The 25,073-nt window shown below is 43.3% G+C and overlaps 1 protein-coding gene across 1 annotated transcript in view; it reads right to left on the bottom strand.

Annotated features, from left to right (window-relative positions):
* LOC142576785 (nose resistant to fluoxetine protein 6-like) overlaps positions 1 to 25,073 on the bottom strand; it is a 132,982-nt gene that overhangs the window by 3,455 nt on the left and 104,454 nt on the right. Inside the window, exons 11-14 of the mRNA XM_075687049.1 lie at positions 16,406 to 16,528; positions 12,478 to 12,598; positions 2,684 to 2,873; positions 1,938 to 2,080 (exon numbers count right to left, since the gene is read on the bottom strand). Of these exons, the coding sequence (XP_075543164.1) occupies positions 1,938 to 2,080; positions 2,684 to 2,873; positions 12,478 to 12,598; positions 16,406 to 16,528 (577 nt within the window). The remainder of the gene's footprint in view (positions 1 to 1,937; positions 2,081 to 2,683; positions 2,874 to 12,477; positions 12,599 to 16,405; positions 16,529 to 25,073) is intronic.

Genomic DNA, 25,073 nt, shown 5'->3' with positions numbered 1-25,073 from the left:
CATCGAGCAACGTACTGTTCAAACAATGTTTTTGAATAACTAAGCGCCGTCACGCAAGAATAGTTTACCAGTAAATGTTTCGATTTTCCATCTGCCACATAGGCAAGGTGCAAGACGTGGCCAGCAACCACGTCATGCATCTTCCTATGTGTAAGGTGTCTACACCCATTTATGATACACGTATTTCCAGTAGAAAAAAAAAAGTAGTCATATTACTCTTGCAGAACGGGATCTCCCCTGTTATCTATAGTGTCCGTCACATTCATATATGGCACGTGGATGCTGATGAAGTCAAAAGTCGACTGTGACTGTTGACTTTTTCTGCACTTATTAAGTAAACGCGAGTATGCTAAGAGAGCTGAGAATCCCATAACTTCAGTTTTATTTCCCGACGAACACATCTTCATCTGGCTTTTACGGTCTAGCATATTTAAATATGTGAATGGTTTCAGAAAAAGACCTTTTCATTTTAGTCTGAAAAAAAAAAACAAGAAAAACAGGCAAATAGCAATTGAGCAAGGAGATCAACGTACCTTTTCAATTTTATTAACATAGCAAAAGTGCTCCGACACAGTCATACTAACTCACTTTGGTTAAACACTTAACTCAACTGTACAGACCCAACTATCCCGAGCAAGAGCGAATGCAAGTACTGCGGAGTGCCGCAAGCGCATAAATAACGGAAAATGTCTTCGCTTTGAACTATGACACAATCTTACGCAGAAGGGCTGCCAGTTTATGCATTCACAACGGGAACTTGGCAGGCCCTCAGTTCGATCATCGTTATTCCATAGTACAAATTGTTCACAGTGGGAGTGCCGACCTTCCTAGGTGGTGTACCAGTCAAAGCACAGGTCTTCCCTTCTCATGGAAGCGTTGGTACTTGGGACTAATTGGTTTTTTATCAAATTACATGTCAGATGTATCCTATTTGCTCTCAATAACTGAAGATGGCAAAAAGGAGCCAGGCAGAAATTAAATAACGCCTAGATGGATCTTGCAGCGGCTTACTTGCTGAACGTACACATGGACGTCCGGCATATTCACAATATATTGTGAATGGGTTGAACTTCTAGATATCTGGCTTCATGTTAGGTTATGCGAATTCGCATTGATCTTTCCCATGTTTCGTTGGAATATATAGTCACGGCCACACATGTAATGGTGCGATTCATTGTGCCGGGTGGGCAAGGTTCTTTTTTAATGCCATGACTACACGGATGTTTTGGTAATGGCGATTTGTGTTTTGACGTTGGCGTTGCTGAGGTATGGTGCTTTTGGATTTTAAACGATGTTCTCCATCCGCCGCCATGGTTGTGAATGGCGATGGCTAAAACGCCCAGGGATAGATCTAGTACGCAGGCACTAATACCCAAGAAAGTGTACGGGAGAGCAGTGGCTACGGTAGCTCCGTAGTAAACCATGATATAAGTAATGCTGAATGTCTAGGTTTCACTCCCACCTGCGGGAAGTTGTCTTTTCGTACATCTTCATTTCACTTTTTCTTATTTAGATTTCAATGAAGATAACAGTTATTTTATCTTATGCTATCATTAGCTTCATTGACAGGTGGCTTCATGTGGTTGTAATTAACAAAAAAACCACGCCGTCTTCTGAATCTGTTTTTTCTGCATTTGTCGCTTTTTTATTCCTTTCATTTTTTTAGATGCAACGGTTTATTTTCGACGTTCAGTGGTTAATTTTTTTAGGAACTAATCACTTATTAAGCAACAAGACACAGAAGACTGACTAACAATTATACACTGCGTTTATACTAACTGATTAGAGAATGAGCAGTACGCTGGACGGCTGTGGCCAAGATTCAGTTTTGATATGCGCGAGCTTAGCAAATCTTTATAGAGTACTTTCTTTTTTCCTTTCGCTGCAGCGATTGTATATCCCTCCAAAGACATTTATGAGGCAGCTAACCTACGTACCGCTATGAAATGGGACAGCCCCATCCTCTCACGAGCAATATGCAGCGCCAGTTGGATGAAGGGCAAGTGGATGAGGTAGACACCGAAGGCCAGCCTGGCCATTGGTGCGAACGCACCCCACGACAGGAACTTGCCAAGGAAACCTGCGAAGGGGCACGACCCGTGAGTATTGTTATGTTCAACTGAGGCATGACTTTAAATCTTCCTACATCCGGATCTATATGCTGTGGCGCGTGTAACCCACCATTCTTGCTGTTCAAGATCGTGGGTCAAAAACTGAAGCGGCCTCTAGTAAGCACTATGTTAAAAAAGCACATCTCTGCCACTGCTTCGTGCTTTCTGCTCGCCTATACAGTGTGATGTGGTTAGCAGGCTAATCACTTCATATAAACCAACTCTCTCTCTTCTTCAACTGTCGGACTGCACGCCAGAACTTAAGGCAACTGCTTTTGGTCAGGGGATCGCCATCTTTGTTTCGCACAATAAGCCAACACAATAAGGTGAAAGTCCCCGCAGTGTTGAAAAATGCCTACTGCTTGTGTAGTTCTTACCTTAGTCAAAAATAGGTCCTTGTTCCTAGAAGACCAAAGTGGCGGTGACATGAACTTCCTGAACCACACACGGGAGCTAGGGGTTTAGACCCGCTAAGCAACGACCAAGCGGTCCCTCGTTCGATAATGGGGAGATTCGTTCTGATATTGCCATTCATGATCACCTATGACCACCTGAATATGAGAGCGTCTTACCTCCACGACCCGAGGCGCAAGCCAGCGTTATCCAAATCATGAAAATGGACCAAAGAAGTCTGTCGAAGAAGGCGGTGGACAGCTTCCCAAACTCCGTCGTCGGGTATTTAGTTCTGTACCAGCTCACTTTCATGAAGATGCAACAGAGGCCACAGGCGATCGCGATGCACCAGGCGGCTAGCTCTGTTACCTAAAAAACAATAAACATAACAAAAATTTGTGTGAAAGAAGCGCAATAACTTTTTTAACAAATTTGCACACTTAAGTGTTACATTTTTTCTATAACACTTCCGCTAACAGGATAGAAGAGGGTGCTTCCGTGAACTACTACACCTATTCGATACAATTACACTTTCCCCCAATGCAAGTTTTGCCCTACGTTTCTCTTTTTACAGTGATATCTACTATGCTATCTCACTCCCCTAGCCGTTTAGATGTTTGTGACTGGATCCAGTGGCCATCAAAGGAATCCCAAAATGATTTACGAGAAGATTACAAAATGAAAAAGAAAAGCAAACAAATTATCGCAGCACAACCCTGCATGAATTCGAGCTCCGGTCTTACAGAGTGGGAGTCGGAAGTTTTACCTCTTAGTCACTCCGCCAATGCGGCAACAAAGAATAATGCAGCACCTATAGAGAGCTGTCGCGCCTTTAGTTGTTATGAAGGGCTGACGCCACGCTCTGCTGCGTATCTATGAACCACTATCAAGGTGAAAGAACTCAAGGGAAGCCAGAAGGTAGCTCTGAAAGAAAGATAGAAAGAAGAAGAAAAAATAGTCGTATATCACCATTTTATCACATGGGAGTTCCACCTCCACAATGAATGTGCTGTTCTTATTGGCAGGTATTTTTGCCGCAAACCGCTGGTAAGAAGCTCATAAAGCTACTTGTCCTCCTTCAAAAGTTTAGGCGTCAGAGTGCGCTTAAACGCCGTGGGCAGTATGTTTTGCATATGGTATCAGTAATGCAAAGGTGCGCAGTAAAAGGCACTAAAGATTTTCTGCTAACGAATACGCGCATTCTCGAAATTTTCACAAAAGCTGAAGTTGCAGCAAGGGTGCTCAGTAACCAATCTGCTCACGAGGGTACAATTTCATTTAGTGTGTAGGCAAGATTTTATGACCACTAGTATTCGTGCTTGCGATGACAAAAACCCACAATCACTGAGGTACAAAAGCTCTCAAACCCACAAAACAGAGGAATAATTTTAAAAAACTTTCTCACGACCTTCGCCTGAAGCAGCCACATTAAGCGACGAGCGGGCACCTGTTGGAGCGCAGTTTGGCCACGATTTACACCTTCCAGAAGCACTTGGATTTACAGTGGACGGAAGCATCAAAGCCGCTCAACAGTCGAGATAAGCAAGAAACGTTCGGACTAGTGGTAGAAAAAGACCAGGGAAGAGACTGATACCGCCGGACCCGTCACACGCATAGCTAGTGGTACAAGATATAGATATAGAAGTTTTTTAGGAAGAGTAAGAAGATTAAGGAGATATATAGAAAAATGCTAGAATGAAAAACATGTATAGCAGATCTGATTAACTTTAGCAGGCTAGGTGATTATTTGTCACCGCCCCGTTTAAAGGGGTCGGCAATAAATCATCATTTTTGTTTGGGCATAGGGTACAGCGAAATAGGGCATTAAAAATCTGGTTGCTGCAGGCTGGTTTTGTCGGCGTCGTAGTAGCGAGATCTCGTCACAGACTCGCTGCGATCCTTAGTGTTGGCACCCTGTCAGCTTCGGTGTCATGTCGGGTGTGCGTGGGCGCCCCTTACTGATCTCCATTCGTCTACACGAGTGGGCATGTAATGCCTCTTTATTAAGGAAGATCAAATGTCTCCGATGCTGCTCGAGATCTGGCTTTACTAACGCAAGCATATCCTCCATCGCTGTTCAAAAACGAAACAGAAAATCTTTCTGTCGTATTTTGGGACGTCCTGTAGTCTGACGTCATGTGGTCTGATGTTCTGTGATTCTTGATCACTATTTACTTAAGACGTCGACAGACAGCTCTTTCGGACTATACAAATATGCTAACGCAGAAAAAGTTAAAAAAAAAAATCTCAACCGGGGATTTGAACTTATTACTTAACAAATAACAACCCAGCATCTTACCATTGCACCACGCTGACTTTTTTTTTCTTTACTGTATGGAATTATGAGTAGTGTCATTCAAAAGTTGTTGCGTTACATTTGGACACATATGAAAAATAAACGCACACATGCTACGCAGTCCAATGAAAGTTCAAAATTCGGGCAAACAAACACAAACGCTAAGATGCGAAATCCACTCAGGAACGGGATGAAAGCTTGTAACCGCACTGCGCACTTGAGCAGCCTCTTCTCGAAAGACAGACCTTGTCGAACGAGGTAGCTCGGCATGTCTGTCGATCATTCGGCTTCTCCATAATGAATAGAGTCCAAATAAAATTAACAAACCAAATGGTGTATTACTGGTTGTCTTTCTGAAAGGAAGGAAGCGGATACCGTAAGAAGTCGAAGGAAGGTCTTTTTTATAGTTCTTCGTAAAATGTCCTCCAAAATGAAATGCGTCAGGACAAAGAATAAAGCAATGTTCTGTCGTCTCGGGTTGATTGCAAAGTCTACACTTTGTATTCCGGGGTGCATATAATCCTTTCTGCTGAAGTCGTGTTTTAACTGGTTGGGTGGAAGTGTGCAACTTAAAGAAAGATGTTTTTTTGCTTCTCGCGTAATACACATACTACGGACACGGCAAAGAATAGGTTGACCAAATGGAGACAGATACGGCTTTCGATACATAGGTGCAGGGAAAAGGTCATGTAATAGTGCTATATTTAGTGACGTTCGATCAACGGTAAAAAAATATTCTAGAGTCAATCTGCCTTTTAAAAATGAAATAGCGCCCACGCTGTGCACCACGCTAACGTGGTTATCCTTGTACATTTTTGACCATGTCAACAGTAAGAATCTCTGTTTGCGCTGATGTTTACATTTTTACGCTGAGAGCCAAGGTAAGCTTTCATTCCGCCACGTCGAATGGCGCCTCTCTTGAAGAGCAAAAGTGTTGTTACCATCGACGAGCACTCCGTGAAGTGCTAGAACAGCGATGTTGCTGTACGATATCCATATGGGTTCATAAATTCAGAAGCAAACAGCGGTGGCCCGGAACGCTGCAAGTGTTGTTACAGTTAACTTCGACGGTTGTGTCTCGGGGGCTCTTTACACTTTTGAGCGCGCATATAATGGTGCAAAACAGCCCCACAAACATTCGCGCAGAAGTGCTCATTTAGACAGCGTATCGGTTGCTCACGGTAGCGCCTGTGCCAGAATACGTAGCGCCTGTGTCTCGCCTCTACCCGAGCGAGACAGGTTTTTCACACAGCGTTGTGGAACAACCAAAATACTTATTTTCTGCCGGGCAAAAACTTGAGTAATGTTTCTGCCAAATTAACTAATGTGTCAGTGTAAGAGTACGTGCAAGTCCGCAAGCCTGTCCGCAAGACTGTGTGTCACATCTTACAAAATAAAACAAAATGGATACGCAGCCGTTCCCGCAGATGCAATGATTTCGATCAGAGGCCGATTTTGAGGAAGCCGGTAGTGCGATTGCTGGTGCCTAGTCGTGACGGCACAATTAAGAAAGTTCGCTACGTCGGCTTTAATACCGCTGTCAGCTGGTGCTATCAGTATTGCCGGATGCAGAGAATGCACCATTGAATACCGCATAAGATAAAAGTACAGTGTACACCACCGGTGTGAAACTGACATACAATTTTAAAGCCTCGCAAAGGAAATCGCTTCTGTCACGGCGTCAGAACTTATGTCGTTGTAACAGAAAGTGGCACATTTCTAACGCCGTGACAAAGTATCTGTCGTGGCTACAGAGTTCCTGCTGCGACGTCAGAATCGCTGTCACGCTAGAAGGCCGTTGCGACTTCAGAACTGTTGCTGTCGCGACAGAACGTTTCTGTTGCGACTTCCGAACTCTTGGTTATCGTGACAGAATGTCCCTGTTGCGACATCAGAATTTCTGTCTTAACGCCAGAAATATATGTCGCAACTACAGAAACGCCAGGCACTTCTGTCGTACAACAGGAATGTCGGTAGTCGCTACAAAAGTTTCTGTAGTTGCGACAGAAGTTTTTGTAGTTGAGACATATCATAAGAAGCCAAAAAAAAAAAAAACAGGACAACATAGGGGAAATTAGTTGTGCTTAATAAATTAAATAAAGAAACGATAAATAAATGGAAATGAAACTGGATGAAAAAACAACTTGCCGCAGGTGGGGAACGATCCCACAACCTTCGCATGGTATCGTTCCCCACCTGCGGCAAGTGGTTCTTTCATCCACTTTCATTTCCATAAATGTATTGTTTCTTTGTTTCATTTATTAAGCACAAGTAATTTCATCTATGTGGTCCTTGGAGTCAGAGTTTGTTGCATTCTTATAATATGACTGATAAAAATCGGGCCCCTCGGTTAACCCCCTTTGTTCTTGTAGTTGAGACAGAAATTCATGTCGTCTTTTTTAACCGGGATGTGATGCAGGGCCAGAAATTAGGTTTCTTTTTTCAGGAATCCTTACATTTACTTGCGTTGTTCTAGAAATGGACTCTTCAGAGCAGCGCCAATTTATTATTTCTGACTGTAGAGCGTTTTCCATTTAAAAAAAAATTGCGAAGAGATAGGTTTCTACAAGGAATGAAATAACAAATTCAAGCTCGCTATTGAGTTCGTCTAGCAAGCTATAGCTCCAGCCGCGGCCGTACTGGAGCGCACTTTTGGTCAGACGCCAGACGCGTGCTCCAAACCAACCACGCTCCAGCACGAGACGAACTTCACCGCCATGCACCTTCAATAGCCAGACACTGCAGCGCCGTCGCAACTGGAGACAAAGAACCTGTCAAACTGAGAAGTCGTGCCACTAGAAGAATTTCTAGTACACTCTGGCTTCGCTGCCGCTGCGTTGAATGGCTATTCATCTAGCGGCCGCACACCACGCGGAGTTTTCGGTTGCGATCGCACGCTCGAAGCTGGCGCACGCCCTCCTCACCTACTCGTGACGCAATGCCCGACGTTAACTTTCGTTAACTTGGGTCACTGAGTATGCAAGCAACTGCGTGTGTGACACGCGAGGGAACAATTCTCAGCATTCGCAGGCACCGGTGCGCCACGATTCACGTCTCGCAGGGCACGCGCTGATTTCTCGGCGATGCCACAAGAGGGAGGAGCGTGCCCAGAGAGAAGCGCGAGAGAGGAGCCTGGTTGCCACATGACGCGTTTCTCAGAATTCGCGTGCGCTGGTTCTCCGTGTATTTCGGAGGCTCTCGCGGGATTTGCGTCGATGGCGCTAGATGGCGTTGAGCATTCATGGGGAAGCCAGTACACGTTTCATGCAGTACACGCCTCATGCGTAACTCGTTTCGACGGTGGCGATGCGTTGTGTCGCTATATTCGTTCAATGCTAAATGCATTAGCGCCGACAGTCACCGTGACATGGGTGTCGCCAAATTTTTTTTTTGCACATCAACGGCACCACGCGCGCACAAGCAGTTGAAAACAGTAATTATATGTAACTTGGCAATATTGTACCAACTAGCTCAACGTCAAGTTTGCGTATATATATATATATATATATATATATATATATATATATATATATATATATATATATATATATATATATATATATATATATATAGCAGTGGCCGAGTTGTAGAGTACCCGCCTCGGCTGCGGGAGGCTGAGGGCTCGATTCCCACCGTCGCAAGGCACTCACTGGTTAATATGGGCACAGGTGTACCCTGGCCGGGCGTTCGGCTTCCTTCAGGGGTGATACTCTTGGGAAAGGCACCTGCGCCCTGAATTCCCGTCGAAACCCTGGTGCGTTCAACAAAAGGAGGCCAAGGTCGCTCCCATGACAACAATTTCCCATGTGGCGTCCCAACTGCATCTATTAGGGTGGGGACGCCTTCGCGCTGGGGACAAACCCCTTTCCAGGCGCTGAGCTCTCATCATGGCCGGAAGGGCGAGTGTACCTAATTTACCGGAAAGTACCCGGCGGCAGCACTTGCCTCCCGCAGCCGCGGCGGATGCTCTTCAAGTCCGTCTGTGGTAGGACGCCCGCATAAGGTAGTTTCAGTACTACCTTATATTCAGCAGTACCTTATATATATATATATATATATATATATATATATATATATATATATATATATATATATATATATATATATGTGTGTGTGTGTGTGTGTGTGTGCGTTTGTGTGTGTGTGTGTGTGTGTGCGTGTGTGTGTGTTTGTGTGTGTCCTAACTATCATGCACTAAGATTTAAAAATATTTAAATGCCAAGTAGCTGGACAGAACAAAGATAACGTTGTTTACCGTAGCTTCCAGATACTGAAATTATTCTTGTTTTTCGTCTAATTACATAACCATAACTAATCTGAACTAGTTAATCAACTGTTCAAATATTGTAGTTAGATAGCACGTGTCAATGAGAAAAATGTTGAGCAATGGCCGCTCGAAGCACTCTGCGTGTATTCGCATGTTTCTTTCACTCTCGGAAAACGTATTGGACAACAGAAAGCTGTATCATGACTTTTTCATATTGCTCTCCAACTTTCTCGTTGACAATGTTCATTTAAATATAATATTGGAGAAGTTCGTAAATAATTACGACTAATTATGTAATTACGTGGGATGCATATAATAATCTGAGTATCTCGAAGTAACGGCAAAGAACATTACCACGGTTCTGTCCAACTACGTGGTTTTTGGATATTTTTAAGTGGCACACACTAATGTGGCTATAGTGTGAACTGTGTAATTGCTGGCTTCTATAAGCTTCCTTCTTCGGTTTATACATCCTTCGGCAAAATGCAGTAGACCTTATTCCAACAGCTAAACAATACACAACTACGTAGTACGCAACGGCAGAGCAACACATATCATCATCCTGTTGTTGATTGGCGGTCCTGCCTCTTAAAAAGCTCTCACTGAGAGATGAACGCAGCCGGGCGAAAGTCCAAAATTCATGTTTCCACACATTCTAAGATTCGTGGTGGAACCATCGCAGATATGTTCGAATCACTCTCCGGTAATTAAATTTTTAATGCGAAGGATTATATAGGAAGCCCTCAGCATGGTTATGCAAGGTCATTCACAATGTTTCGGTTAGCTTTAAAATAAACAAATTTCCGCTTATAAATGCGGCAAAATAATGCTACAACCTTCAACTAAACCTTATAATATATATAACACTAAAAGATCATGGGGATATATGCAGTGGTTAATTAATGAATTTTAAAATAAAGAAAACAATTTTTTGGTTTTTTGAGGAGTGTGAAATGATAAGGCAACTGAAGAGAGAGATATATATAGAGAGGAGTATAGCAAATCAGGGATTTTAACCAGTCAAGGGTCTGGTTGGCTACCCTACGCTGGAGGAAGGGAGAAGGGGAAGAGAAAGAAGGGAGAGAGAAGGGGTAGAGACGTGTACGGACAGTACGTGAGTTAAAGCCGCTCGCGCAAACCAGACGTTTAGAGAAAGCACAAATGTGCCTTCACTGCCTTCTGAGCCGATGATCAATGGGGAAGGTGCTCTAGTACTGCCTGTTCACTCAGAGGACGATCATCTAATTTCCTCAATGTGTTGCACAAAAATTGCCTTTGTGCTTGAAATTGCGGACAATGGCACAAGAAGTGGCCAATACTCTCCTCACATCCTCAAACATCACATGCAGGACTTTTAGCCATTCCAATTTGTGCTGAGTAGGCATTCGTGAAGGCAACTACAAGCCACAATCGACACAGAAGAGACGCTTCGCGTCGGTGCAGACCGGCCAGAGGTCTGAGTTGCAGTGATGGGTTTAGTCTGTGCAGTCTTGTGCGCCTTGCATGTGCGGTATTCCACTCTGCTAAGGAGATCGTGCGAGCTAGACTGCAAAGTTGTCTCGCGGCGTCGGTCCTTGAGAGAGGAATGGGGAAGCCGTGGTATTCTTGGTTTCACGTCCGAGCTGCCTTATCTGCGTCATCATTTCCCATGATACCGCAATGGCCTGGTATGCATTGAAAAGCGATAGCATGGCTTTTTCTCTTAAGGGATGGACAAGTTCTAAAATTTGGCACGTGAGCTGGTCGTGAGTTCTATGTCGGAGAAACGACTGCACACATTGCAAGGCTGGCCTTGAATCGCAGAAGACTGCCCATTTTCTAGCACTTTCAGCATTTATCACATGAAGCGCGTCGCGGAGAGCCGCGGGCTCTGCAGCTGTAGACGTGGTGACATGGGAAGTCTTGAACTGCTGGGTTATTCTCATTGTTGGTATAACTACAGCGCCACCGGGACTGGTTGATGTAGTTGATCCATCAGTGTAGGCGTGTGTGCAGTCACTCGTACAAGAGAAGTAAAGTTAGTTGCTTGAATGCTGATGACGGCAAGTCCGACTTTTTCTGAAGTCGGGCTCTCGGTCCTCTGGTGATGAAGGCCACATCAGCCGCAACCAAGTCCAAAACTTCGCCCCCTTCACGCGTTAGAGGCGCAACTACCGCGCAACTGGCGCGTTCATGCGGCGGAGGCGCACGATTATTGCTGCTATGATTGGACACCGGGAAGTTTGCTAAGAAATAGGTTAGCGGACCAGTTTTTGTGCTTCAGTGCATAAAACGGCATTTTGTTAAAAAAAAGTAAGTGCTATGATAGGGCGTTATTAGAGCAAGTTTGATGGTGCATATCTCGAAAATGGTTTGTCAGCCGCAGTTTAAGTGGACATGTCTTGAAGTCTCGCCAGCTACAATTTGTAAATTGCAATGTGTCGTAAGGTGTTTACTTTAGAACTTAATTGGTAAATTTGTGGTATTTGTCGAATACACAATTTGATTTCTCGTGCAAGTTATACCCGCCTCTACAAGGCGACCTGCTCAAGGACAAGGATGGAGCTCTCTGTTACAGGCGATCTTTAAACATTGCGCTATATCTTCGCAAAAACATCTCGTATACGGCTTCACATCCCGATAATCACCATTACGGAAGTATCGGCAGTAATTTTTCGTTATTGTTATTTTTTCGTCTTCGTCCAAAAGTCAGCCTCTTCGTTGCTAATAACAAGAAAAAAAATAAACCCAGAAATTTAAAGGAAATAGGGTGGCCTCGTAACAGCAACCACGCCAGACAGTTGGCCGCACCAGGCTGCGTGCGCATATCACTACTGTGCCGCCAAAAGTCATGTGACAACCAGCGTATAATTTGGTGAAGCCCTCCTGGAGTGCTCGGGCATATTTTTAAACATTGGCTAAACGAAGCTGGGGCACACTGTAGAAGCAAGAGCAACAGCCCTCATTGCAATGACCACAGTCTTCATTACAATGTGGCTCATACAATTAATATGTGTAGCCGCAGCATTTTGTTGAATTGACGACGTCATTCCAACGAACTGTCGTTATTGCTTTCGTTTCCTCTTTGTTGCGGTGCGTTCCTTTAACGAAAGACGTTTCCTTGCGATAGGCTTACATTTTGCTTTGTCTTTAAATTTCACGTGGTACGACTACTTTTGCCAAGAGAAGAAAATGTAGCAAGAGCGATGCCCACTTCGTAAAACTTGCAGCGCGTATGATCAGGCGTTGGTTCAGGCGCCTGTGAGCAAAGCGATGTGGTCGTTCGTCTGCTGCACTTACTCTAATGCTTTGATATCTGGAAGCGGCAAGCGTGAGAAATGGCTAACTGACAACAGCTTCTTCGTTTACCAATTTTGAGCCAGATACCAAGTGGCTCTAAATGCTTGTTTTAGTAAGCTCCGTGTACTCACCTTAGACATTTTGATCTTCCGGAAGCGTTCCAAGAGGAGGAAAGTGATGGGCCCCGTGAAGTAGCAGACCGCGTGGTAGTGCGGGTAGAAGTAGTAGAAGTACATTGTCTCGAAGAAGTTCCTGCAGTGGGAACATTGCATCGGCTCTAGCTCAATTCCATCTATCAATATTGAGGATCACTTAAATACCGTGCTGTGCAACTGCTGTAACAAATTGGCAGCTTCCAGTGCGGCTTACTTCTGACAAGGAGCCACAAATGCGCGCTTACTTTGTCACCTAGTGAAGCAACTATTTGTGCTTGCGTTGAGAACTCATGTGACCGCAATGCTTACATCGTAATTGGCTTCCCGAAGGAGGTGATACGCTATAGATGTATAGGAAGTGCCCGAGTCACGTTAGTTAACTTTTACTTACTTTTGAAGATGCTGCTGAGCATAAGGTCACTGGTTCGATTCTGATCAGGGCGGAATTCAAAAACACTCGTGCACCGTGTCTTGGGTGGACGTTAAAAAAAAGACAGGTGGTTGAAATTATTTCGGAGCCCTCCATGCACTACGGTGTTCCTCATAACCGACTGGGCAGTTTGAGGACGTGAAACCCCTAAGTTTATTTAATTAAATCAGTTTTAAGGAAACCATTACATCCGCAATACGTTACCATTATATTATATTCTTACGTTACCTCACTCATTGCAAGTAATGTAGTACAAAATGGACAACTTGTGCAGGACATGTTTAGGAAAAATGTGCTTAATAAAGACATCGCGCATATAGCGATCAATTTGAATATTAATGGAATGCACACGGGAGATACAGAAGTTAAAGGCAACCCATATCCTGTACACAGTAAGGCCGCATCGCCACTGCGAATTACCAGAATAGTCTTATGCCTTTTTTTATTTTTCTTGTTTTTTCGCATACAAGAGCAACGACTCTGGGACCGTATTCGAAGCAGCGGGTGACTGAATCACGTGTATGTTATTAATCTCCGTGTATGCACTATGCAGTAGAAAACACGGGTAATTCTCTAATTGCTACCTTATCGATCCGATCTCCGGCCGTGGTTTACTTGAAAAGAATATCTATGGAATTAAATGTGTCTACTCTAGACTTCTTTGCACGTATGAAGATTTCAATGGGGTAAGGCGCAACCGTTTCAGCCGTGGAGCACCGACATACGTAATGCAAAGTAATAGCTGTGCCATAAGTAGTGCCCACACCGAGCTTAATGGCTCACCGGTTTTCTTTTCCGCGTCCACTGTTGCAAGCATTTGTCTCGAGCCTTCAACTCATCCCGTGTTTTCTCTGTGTAATACTGATATGTTTGTTGCCCGTTACCGTCACTGGCTTTAAGAGCGGAAGAAAGGAAGGAAGGAAGACACAGGAAAGCAACCCATCAAGGCATTAGACGAAGACGGCGAAATAGAGGCATCACTTAAATACCGTGTGCGGCTCTGTGGCGTTCGAGCGCCAGAATTTACAGTTCTGCCATGTTTTTTTTTTAGATTTGCTAATGATAGGTACGCACAACTCTCTTACAAATTTTCTCAGCAGGGACTGGTTTTGCATGAGTGCCACAGTTCTGAAGAGACACTAAGTTTTTCGAGAGCCTGCGTGACATAAGGACAGTGTCGATCACTTCATTCTTCATGACGGTCACTATATAGTCTGTGTGCTGCCGATGAAATATTTGTAATGATGGGCTTGGGATTGTGTTTGTTGGGCTACACCTCTCGTTCACAATTTGCTTTGCACACGTATAATGCCCAGACTAAAATAGGGGAAAAAATCACTCGATCGATCCCGCTTATTGAGTTTTAAGAGAAGTGTCAACGAATTCCTGCACAAACTTTATTCTAAGCGCCGTTTCCGTGTGCGGCTACTGCAGATAAGTAATCCCTTACTGCCTTTTCTTTTTATATCGCCGATGGCTCTCCGATCCTTCATAAGAATATTTGACCATCTCTTAGGCGGCAGTAGCTTTTTGTCACATATCTTCTTTCAGAGCCTAGACGGCTAGATAATTTAGTGTTAATTGGTACATTCTGCCACTTAGGTTCGCTTCATATGTAGGAATTGCAGTTTTTAATAAAAATAGTTTCTGCTTTTCACTTTTTCCCGATGCTTAAATTTGAGTCATATTACAGTACAAAATGTGAATAGAAATCAAAACGTTCACATCTTAATTGTCTGCGCGTTTGACTGCCTGAGAACTCTGTCATTCTTCAGCTTATAAATGCACGATGCTACACGGATGAAACCGCCATGGAGTCTTCTTTCTGTTGACGCGAGTGCGCTTTGAGTGTTTTATTACGAAGGAAATAAATGAAGCATGCGAAATCAGGGACAAAGAAAGGAAAAGAAGAAATTTCCAAGACACGGCGTATTGTTCCTGCGTTCTTGATGGTCGCGTTGGCCACGCCTGTCATAAACGCACGAACAAACTACGCTAGCATGTCCTGGGGAAGGCTGCCTTGCAGGCATACCCCTCCACCACTGCTATTGTACGCGTCACTGGTGACGTCATGAACGTGTCGTCTTGTTTTGTTTGCGATTTGTATTCAGTAGGATTCCCGGCAACCGCCAGTGGTGGAGGCAGCGCGGGCGCAGGGCGTGGTGAGCCACTGTGAGCAATTTCGACGACCCGATAGAAGTATATGGTTATTCCGCACGCCATAGTTCCAGTGCGACGCAACAATTTCTCGTTGCTCATGCCTGCGACCCAGTCGTTCTTATTCAAAAAAAGAAGTGCACGACACATTGTTACCATATGGCGACGACGCGCACACCTTCAGCGCGAAGGCAACCGCTCTCCGTTACACAGGCAAGGATCCCTATACGTCCGCACGTGGTTTGAGTGGCAGATTGTCAGCTGCGGCAGAATGCGTCATATGCCCAGAATTTTCAGCAAATTATTACCAGCTATACGAGCGCGTTCAGTTTCTTATTTGGCGTTTCAGACTCACTTATCCTCTTACCATCATCCATGACGTAGAGTACAATAGATACCGAATTACATGCGGCTAATGTCTGAAGCGTTTCTTAGAAAATGCCACTCATAGTCCTGAACTCGTGCACATCGACAGTGTTGGGAGCATACAGAAGAGTTTGCGATCCTTGTGTTTCCACGGGGACAGCCTTCCTTCTCTGATGTCACTACGTCTACAGCTGGCTGCAAGCATACAAACCGAACACTTAAGCATGTTAAACTATCAAAATAAACTGTGATTCTTAGGCCGATATTGTTCTTAATACTAGTACGGCACGAAATGTTCAGAACGTATCAAACCTGGCTATAAACCACTTTCATTTTTTTATGGTAACCTGCTCTCAGTTTCAAAAGTCACTGCGCCTCAATCTGGAAGCAGAAGAGAATAGGTGGGTTCATCTTGTTTTGCCTGATGACTGGAACATTGTATTTGGGATTTCGATAGGCGGTCAACTGCACAGCTTTTTATGGACTACACATATGGCATGTCATGAGCCACGCTTCAAGCTATATTTCATAGAATGGTAGTCATGGTGAAGTCAAGCTTCCCTCATTTGAAATGTACTATCCGAGAGTGTTGAGTTCTGCAACTATAGGCTTCTGGACCCTTACCAATATGACAGTAATCTAGTATATACGTGGCATTAATACTCGTAGAACTGGCAGTATTCTGCAGTTGTAATGGATGCTGAAGATGTGCTCGCCCGTTCGCTAGTTACATTTAGTGCACATAAAGAAACAGGTTGTGCTTACTCTCGATCGCAACCAGTTGTGTACAAAGAGTGGAGCGTTATGTCACGCTTAGGCAAAGTTCTTACAAATGCGCAAATCAACTACTGCAAAGTTATGCAAGTGCAAGCCGTTGCATGATAGAACTGAACGCGCATATACTCTAGTAGTGGGCAAATGTTCAAAGCAAACAGTAACCTAGTGACTTACGTAACCGATTCGTCGACGATCACGATGAACGGAGGCGTTTCATTCCCGGCTACGTGCCACGTCGACAAGGCGCATCCAACTAGGGACAACAAGGCGAAGATGGCTATTTTGCAGCGTGGTTTGCTGAAAAAAAAATGATTTCTAAATATTGACTGTGTTTCCACATTATATAAGCTCATGATAAAAGCACACTACTGCTGATAATACATGCCAACTGTCGTTTAAACTTTTATACACAGTGTTCGTGGTGTCCGTTTCTTCCCTCTGCATTTGTATGATCTAGTTGCGCTGATTAACATGCCTCACACATCTCGTGACTATTTAGACCGTTTATCAAAGCTAAATAATGCATTTAGTCATGTGTGTGCCCGTTCACACCCCGCTCGTTCCGCCTAATGCGCACGAGATTGCAGGTGCCGCGCATATTAACACTAACATCATACACTCTAAGAAAAAAAGAGAGTAAAAAGTGAGTCACGGCAACTTGACTCTCTTTTTTCTTACGAAGACCCATTTTCGCGCGGGTAGAGTCACAAAACAAGAGTCAACATTTGTGTGTGGGTCGTTTGACTCTTAATAGCACGCGAAGAGTCGTCGTGCAAGATCGCGACTCCTCTGATATTCGAGATGAGTCTGGCGAGAGAAAGATTAAAATGCAGGAGAAGAAATACCGGATAACGTCTTATGTTTTAGGCAGGCCCTCGGTTTCCTGTCCTGGTTGTAATGCGGTGTATCATTCTTTCGTCAAGCTTGTCATGTTCTGCAATTACATCGAACTCTAAATATCGATTTTCCTTGAACATGTTTGTTAATATCTCACACGCTGGCATCCTATGCTAAGGAATACCCAGATTTGTCAAACTGGATTCTGACCATAAGTAAATCTAAAACATATAGCATTGGCTACTACAGAGAGCACAGCAACGAGATAACAAGTTCAGTATAGGCGCACTCAACAGTGTCGATTGTAAATGTAATTGCACTACGTAAAGTTAAATTTTGAGGATTTAGGTTCCAAAATCAAGATCTTGTTATGAGGCGCACGGTAATGGAAAACTGCAGATTTATTTTCAGCAGCTCGGGTTATTTAACGCGCACGTAATGCACAATATACGCGCGTTTTCGCATTCTGCCCCCATTGGAACGCGACTGCTGCGGGTGTGATTGTTCCCGTTACCTCGAGCTCAGCAGCGCAACACCAAAGCCACTGGGCTACCGGAGTGCGTTGCGTTCCGCGACCAGAAACAAACATTAACGAACGCAGCACTGCTTTTGAACCCCCTAGAAATTTAAAAAGAAAAATGTAGCAGTTTCCCCCCAATGCTGCATGAACCACTGCACGAACAACTGCACGAACCAAGGTTCGTAGTTTCATCACCTGAATAAACTGCAGTAAACAATCGCTTACTCCGTAAATTAGCAAGCACGGGGTCACACGCGCACGTGCAAACATGAACAGATTTCACTCAATGACCGCGAACACTCGCTGTCACAGCCTCGGCGTGATGAAGGGCGCGAACAGAGCGGACAGAACACTGCTGCTGCCTCATCCTTCGAAGCGCCTCCGAAACTTGAAATGGCGCAATAAAAGCGCCCTTCCCCTCACCCCCCCCTCCCCTCGCCGCTTTGCACCCATCGGAAATTATCTCCAAGACAGAGCGAGAGTGGCGCCAGACCGGGCTAGAGCAACGGCCAGAGGAGAAGCGTGCTAAATAAGCGCCTCCTTTCCCCGGCTTGCGCGCGTTTTATCACGTGACCACCTATAGATACTTGGGGCACCCATCCAGACACTATACATCTCGGCTCGCCCTCGTACACTTCTTTTAACGCGCACAGCTAACGGCGCAGGATAGGATCTTATCGCACTTGACTTTATGCGTAAGGTCACGGCAACACCGACAGATATATTTCGACGGTTGTGTCCATATAATTGCTATCGCAAAATTCGCAATAAATAGAAAATTTCACTAAGGACCAACCCCGCTGCTTCTCCATGTCGTGATATAGCGGTGAACGATAGCTCTAGAAAATGTGTTGCTAAATCTCCGCCAAATGACTACGCTCCCATTTGGTGATCGCGGCACACAGTCGCAAGAACTTGTGGAGGAAATACCAGAGTTCTGGCAGCTTCAGGTGCACTAGATCATTCAGTAACATGGGTGGCTTTGTAGTTCTACCTTACATCAGAGCAAACTGCACTCGACAGAAATCAAGGGCAGCCGCACCATTATAGCTAAGCAAATTAAGGACAATTACGCCGCGTCTTCACACTTCGAGCACGCTCCGACAGCCCAGCGATAGATATTTCAAACACAACCACACTCGGACGAGCAAATTTTGCTTCTGCCAAGTGAACGTAGCGGGTATTTCAAGACGCGTGTTAAATTCATGGCTGTTTCATTCGTGAACATTACTTAAGTAACGTAAAATTATCAGTGAGCAAAACAGTTTTTATTTCAACGCAAGGAAACAAAACCGAAACTAGCGCAACTGTTTTGCCCAACAGTTGTGCAGACACAAAATGATCCAAAGCCGAAGCCGTCAGTAGCATGACGCCATTTTACAGTTGCGCTGCATCACGCGCGGGTACGTTGTCGTTGAGTGGTTCTGAAATCGCCGCGTTAGGGGCGACTGCAACCAGGCGTTGCGGCAAGTAACGGTGGGAGCTTCTGTCCGTGCTGTGTGATTGCGACGAGGGGGACCGCCGCCAGTAGCAGCGTGTCGCCTATTTCGTCTTTGCCGACATCGCGCAAGTGCAACTCGCCGGACCGTCACAAGCGCCCGAAGTGCTGCGGTTTGCACAGCATCTTTTATTGTGATATGGGAGATCGCAACCGACAGAGACGACCAGATGCATACGAACGACTACCAGCGGGGAGTGACCTGTGCCATATTTCTCTTAACGTCTCAGGTAAGCATATCAGCTTTTGTTCCGAGTTTACAAACGGCGCGTACTCGGCCCTTCCGGTATGGCTACATTTTGCGCCACGTTTCTCTTGGCAGTTCACAGACGTTTCTTAGGCATGCGTGCGCGTATGTATGCGAAAATACTACTGACCGACGGAAGCCTCAGGAGAGCATCTGAAATTATTGCAAAGCTGTACTGCCAGGAGAAACACCGTTCTTAAGGACTTTAGTGACGAGTGGCCTGTCGCATCGAAAAATACGTAGAATGTCAAGTACTGCGTAACTTGAAGTGTAGATACAATACTAGCGCCAGTGTGACTTTCGCATGGCGAAGACAGGTAGTCGAAAAGGCAGCTTGTGTATTCTGAAGATTTACTAGCGCTTTAGGTATATTACCGCGAATAATAAAAGCGCTACAACGCTGTACGGCAGTGTCAGGCGATGTGGCAGCACAGAAATTTTAAGAGCGGTAAAGCGGCTGCATGCACAAGCGAACAGACACAGCGCTTTAAAAGCGCTGAAAGAGAACAAATTTTTTGTGCATTTGGCTGTAAGTAGAAAACACATTAGCTCACAATCTAAGCCTATATATAATGTATTATTTTTACTTAATCTTTATTTTCACGGTTGTGAATATTTGAAAGCATGAATATGCTGCAACATTTATATAGTAAATCCTACTAGGCTTACAAAACCTGACTGTGTTATGTGGTGAAATTGTAATATTGCTACTGGATTTTCTATTTTGAGTCCGGTGTTTTATGAAAAAGAGGGTCTTTTTATTTGTAGTCTTATGTTAGTGCAGATATTTGGCAAGCAGAAATGAGTTGATTGCAAAGTTGTATCTCCCGGTGAGCTGCATATGAACCCAAATTTATCCTGTCTTGGCTATTGCAATGTGCATATAACAATTTTAAGTATATACAGCCGTAGTTGGCTTAGTCGCTGTAGCGTATTTTGTAAAAGTTGAAGGCTATGATTATTTTACTGTTTTCATGCAGAAATACCTTTTTTTCTTGTACCAAGAAACGCTCACAGCATTGAATGAGATGAGGTGTGGTGTATTTTTCTACTAATTTAATGAAGGAAATTTCGTCTGCGGTGTATCAGAGATTAGTTTCTTTTACTAAACAATGCGTTGTCTCTTCTGCTACTGCTGTTGTTCTGTGTATTTTTGTAATTTTGAAATGTACTTTACTTTAGGTATTCAAGAAATGCCAACATCCAGAAGAAGACGCCATCTTATCCAGCACGTTATGGGTGAGACAGATCGTAGCAGGCACTTTTGCATATCTCATTAGCATATGATGCCATTTGTTGTAATTTTTGTGTCCACTTTCCTGTCTTTATGCATTTTACTATTATTGTGCAAAGGGTAACAGTTTTACATTTAGACAGAGTAATCGCCCAAAGGGGAGACATGGCTGGAAGAGACAACACACACAAGCCTCCTTTGTCCGTATCTCTACGTTGCGCAGTTACTCTGTTGTTATCTACCAACAAGCCCAAGTTCCTCATCTGCTACATTTACTAATGATCCGTTATTACAGTTTTATTGACATAACATTGAAAGTACAGAGGTACACAGGAAGACAGAGACGTGAACTGATAAAGAGCCGTTGAACAAGAATCGCTGGAGCCAATATTTCGACAGAGAAGATTTTTCTTCTCAAAACGTTGGCTCCAATAAATTTTCTTGTTCTATCACTATTTACAGTTAAAAGAAAGCATCATTGCTCTTGCTGAAGTATTATGCATTATGGCATAAAAATTAGCAGGGTGAAATATCAGGAATGTCAAAATTCTTGTATATTCCAGTGCTAGAGCGAAAACCAGGAAAACAAGATGTAGAGAATCACATTGTTATTTTTCACTGCCCAGTTTGGCCAGCTTCATTCCGAGCTTGCACTTGGTTGCATTAACGACCACTGGAATTCGTTAATTGAATTACCTTGGTGATTTACTTATATGAAAAGATTTTGAACTTGTATTAATGAAGCTTAACATAATGCATGTAAAAGAATTTACAATGACATTTTAAGGTGGCAGGCTTACAGTTGACTAGCAGGTCACTTGATGGTATGAGCTCAGGTTTAAACCGAGCTTCCATGCACAAACCAGTTACACATTTTTGTTTCATTGTTTGGATTTTCATAAACATAAGTACTGTTTCTTTTTGTCGGGCTTCTAGTTGTGTCGTAGGACCTAACTGTTTATCTTTATTTGTATTGGTAGCCATGTTACACAGACAGCTCAATTTTTATTGTAAATCGTGACATGGTAGGACTAAGAACATTTGTGCAAATTTGTTGCAGGTGCACTCTGGCGGCTCCTACCCCTGCGTCCTGCCACCACCCTGTCCTGACTACGTCCACTAGGTAGTTGGGAGCCTTTGGCGGCTTCTGTTACTGCATCCTGCCGCCACCATGTCCCGACTATGTCCACTAGGGAGTTGGCAGCCTTAGTGATGATGCCAGCAGGCTGACAGCCGACAGAAAAATTCAGGTAAATACCTGTAATTAAGCGGCGTCTTTTTGAGTGAAATGGCTTGTAGTCACTCAGCAATAACAGAAGTAACTTCGAAGCAGTTTAGACTCCCTGCTATCCGTGCAGGGATGCTCAAGTCCATGCATTTTGTCTTAGCCGCCAAGAGGCTATGTGTATTAGGCGAAATGTGATGCAAATTTTGAAACTACAAGAGACCACTTGTACAATTTTTTTCTTGCTTAACACAAAAACTACTTTGATAAAGCTTTACCAATTTAAAAACAATACAATGTACTCTCATACATGGTATTTGGCATAAATTTACTAGGGCTGCCTCAATGGTAAGTAGGCCGATAAACGTACGCCAAAACTGACTTCTTTTCCAAGTTCATCCTCCTCTCTCTGCACTGCTGCATAATGTATCTTTCTGATACCATTCTTGCACACAGGCCAAGTCCTAAACACATAGATTGCATAAATTTGCAGCTTTTGCTGTAGGTCACTTCTATGAAAATAAAGTTAATAAGCCATTTTGTCCATTTTTAATCAGCCATAATAAATTGAGTCGTGGCTAATAAGCAGTTAAGTTTTTGGTGTAAGGCCTCTCTTCATTGTCGTTAAAGATTCGGCCCTCTTAATGAAGGAACCATATTTTTGGCTATGCCATTTTATGATGCATTCTTTGGTGCGTTACACAAAATTTGACATAATGTTTATGCCAGTAAAAATTTTTTTTGCTTTAAGTATTGCGTGAAATTGAGATTTGTTCTATATTGAAGGGCCCTCAGTGTTCAAAATAAAATTCCAAGTGGTCGTGTGCCAGGTTGGAACAGCTGGCATGGAATAGCCTACCTACACAAATAGGGAGGGTCATGTACACTTTATGTTAATATACTATTATTGATCCACAAAAGACAAAATGAAGGATTCCATCCTATAAGCAGCTCTTTGCATTCATTTCCACTTTTGCACATTTATATACCTTGAGTCTGGTGACTTGTGTCTGTTTTCATCATCTGCTATGTGCAGAGGGTAAACTTCAGATTTGCCCTGTCGTACAGAATATTTTGGGGCTAAATATATGGATCTGTGTTTTTCAGGTTGCCTCGAAATTTTACCCAAGCCATGCCGCACACTCGGGCCAGGCCTCGTGCAAACGACGTATAACCAGGTTCAACGCATCAGGGTGGAGGGAGTCCGGAGATCAAGGCAACCTGCTGTGCAACCAGCGTGCAACCTTTGGTGACCCCTCTACATGTGCTACCTATTTGACAGCTGTGCCTCACTTTCATCTATCCAAACAGCATCACAGACTGTGATCACTTATCGAACCATGGATGAGTGTTGGGGTGGAGTGATTTGAACAGACATTCTATTTGTCTCTTCAAATTCTTTGCAAATATTTCTGTTATTATAATTCATATGTGTCTTTAGTATCTAGTTTTTAATAGTTCCTTTCTCTTAGAATTCTCACCATCAGCTCCTGCTATTCTAATGTATACCTGCCTTTAAGCCCCGTTTCTCGTAGTTCTTTTGTACTTGTGGATGTAATTGATAGGTTCTTAATTCTTGTTGTACAGAAGGCTAAAATGCGAACTTACTGCATTTTTTCTTCCTTTGATAATCTACAGCACTGCAATGTGTTCAATAAATGTAACATAACACAGGCTCTGGTGCAGGATAAATTTGAGAGCAATATAGAGCACTTATTTCAAGCACCCGTTATTTTTGAAAAACTCAAGGATATAGGAGCACAAGAAAGAATATATTGAACTAGAGAAACATAAATTCCCCTCATGAGTCTGGTAATAATGTGACTTCCTTTCACTGCAAAGATACTGGTACTCGCATACAAGGTTTGAAACATGAAAGCTATGATACCCTTGGCATTTCTCAGTGCTTATTTGCCACACTGACAAATGTCAAAGGCAGCTGCATAGGTTTCATGCACACATTGGTTGTATTACACCTTTTGAGTATTGCATTTCTCAAAAACACGGGTTTGCAACAGTGCTTTAAATAGCAGATGTATTTCCTAATTTTCAGAATTTGTTAGTGCAAGAGTAACGCTACAGATCATGTAAAAATAATTTTACAGACTATATGTCCATGGATGCATGCTTCTTCTGATGACGTAGCAGTGCCATGTGGTCGGGGAATTAATGTCTATTTCAGATTTAAATATTGGCTTCCAGGCCTGGGTTAGTCTCCTACACTTAGTATTCTAGGTCAGAGCCCAGTTAATATAGGAAAGTGAATTAAACTAGGAATTATAAACATCAAAAGATCTTGTTCGGGACACTAATGTAACAATCGGCAAGGTTCTTCGTGCATTCATTTCCACATTTGCGAGATTATATTTTGACTGGTTTCATTAATGCGAGAACAAATATTTCTTTATTCTCATGCTAGAGTTGGCTGCCCCCATTCGCATACAACCCCTTTACAGCCTAAAGATTCAGTGTGTTAATAGGCTGTTTTTTTGGGGTTTGCGCCGTCAGTGTTAAGGGATGCAAACGGTGACATACAACAGAACGCAGAAAAATGTCTAAGGAATGCAAGCAGGGCATGGGGCTTTTTAGGCAGATGCGTGTGTGTGCTATATATAAAACTCCCTATGGTATGCCTCAAGGTATTTTGTAACCCTTTGGTAGAAACACTGACACCCACTTAAGGGGAAATGCTCCTCGAAACAACTTTTTAAATTATTTGTGCTAGAAATTTGAATGTACGGCCATTCATAGGGAGTTTTATGTAGATTTGAATTGTCATTGGTTTTTGTGTAGCTGGTGTTCTTTAGTTATGTCCTACATAGTGGCAATATATTTTTATGGGCACTTGTTTATAAAAGTTTCACAAATAGTTTCATGCTGTATCTTATTTAGCTAGTTGTATACCGCAAAGTGGCGATACCTATCCAAACAGCTTGTACAATTTCTGGAACTATGCAAAAAATATTAGGCCACTTTAAATAATTTTTGCAGATTGCAATTTCAATTAGATATTGGTGTTCTGCTTATCTTGAAGGGTATGTACGCGAAATTTAATTTGTGTAGGACAATTATAAGTGCACAAGCTCATTCTCATGCTATTGTGTGAAAAAATTATTGAAGTATTCTCAATAATTTTTTTTCAGAGTACATGAGAGGTATGCAAGATTAGTATGCAGGCCTGCCTGCCTACTAATCTTGCATACTTCTAGTAACTTTACGTGCTGTTTGAATAGATATCGGCACCTTGCAGTCTACAGGGAGTTGAGTTAACTGCAGCACAC

The sequence above is a fragment of the Dermacentor variabilis genome, chromosome 1, assembly GCF_050947875.1.
Source record: "Dermacentor variabilis isolate Ectoservices chromosome 1, ASM5094787v1, whole genome shotgun sequence".
In the NCBI taxonomy this organism is placed as follows: domain Eukaryota; kingdom Metazoa; phylum Arthropoda; class Arachnida; order Ixodida; family Ixodidae; genus Dermacentor; species Dermacentor variabilis.
Note: the sequence above shows the minus strand (reverse complement) of the source record. Positions and strands in the feature narration are given on the sequence as shown.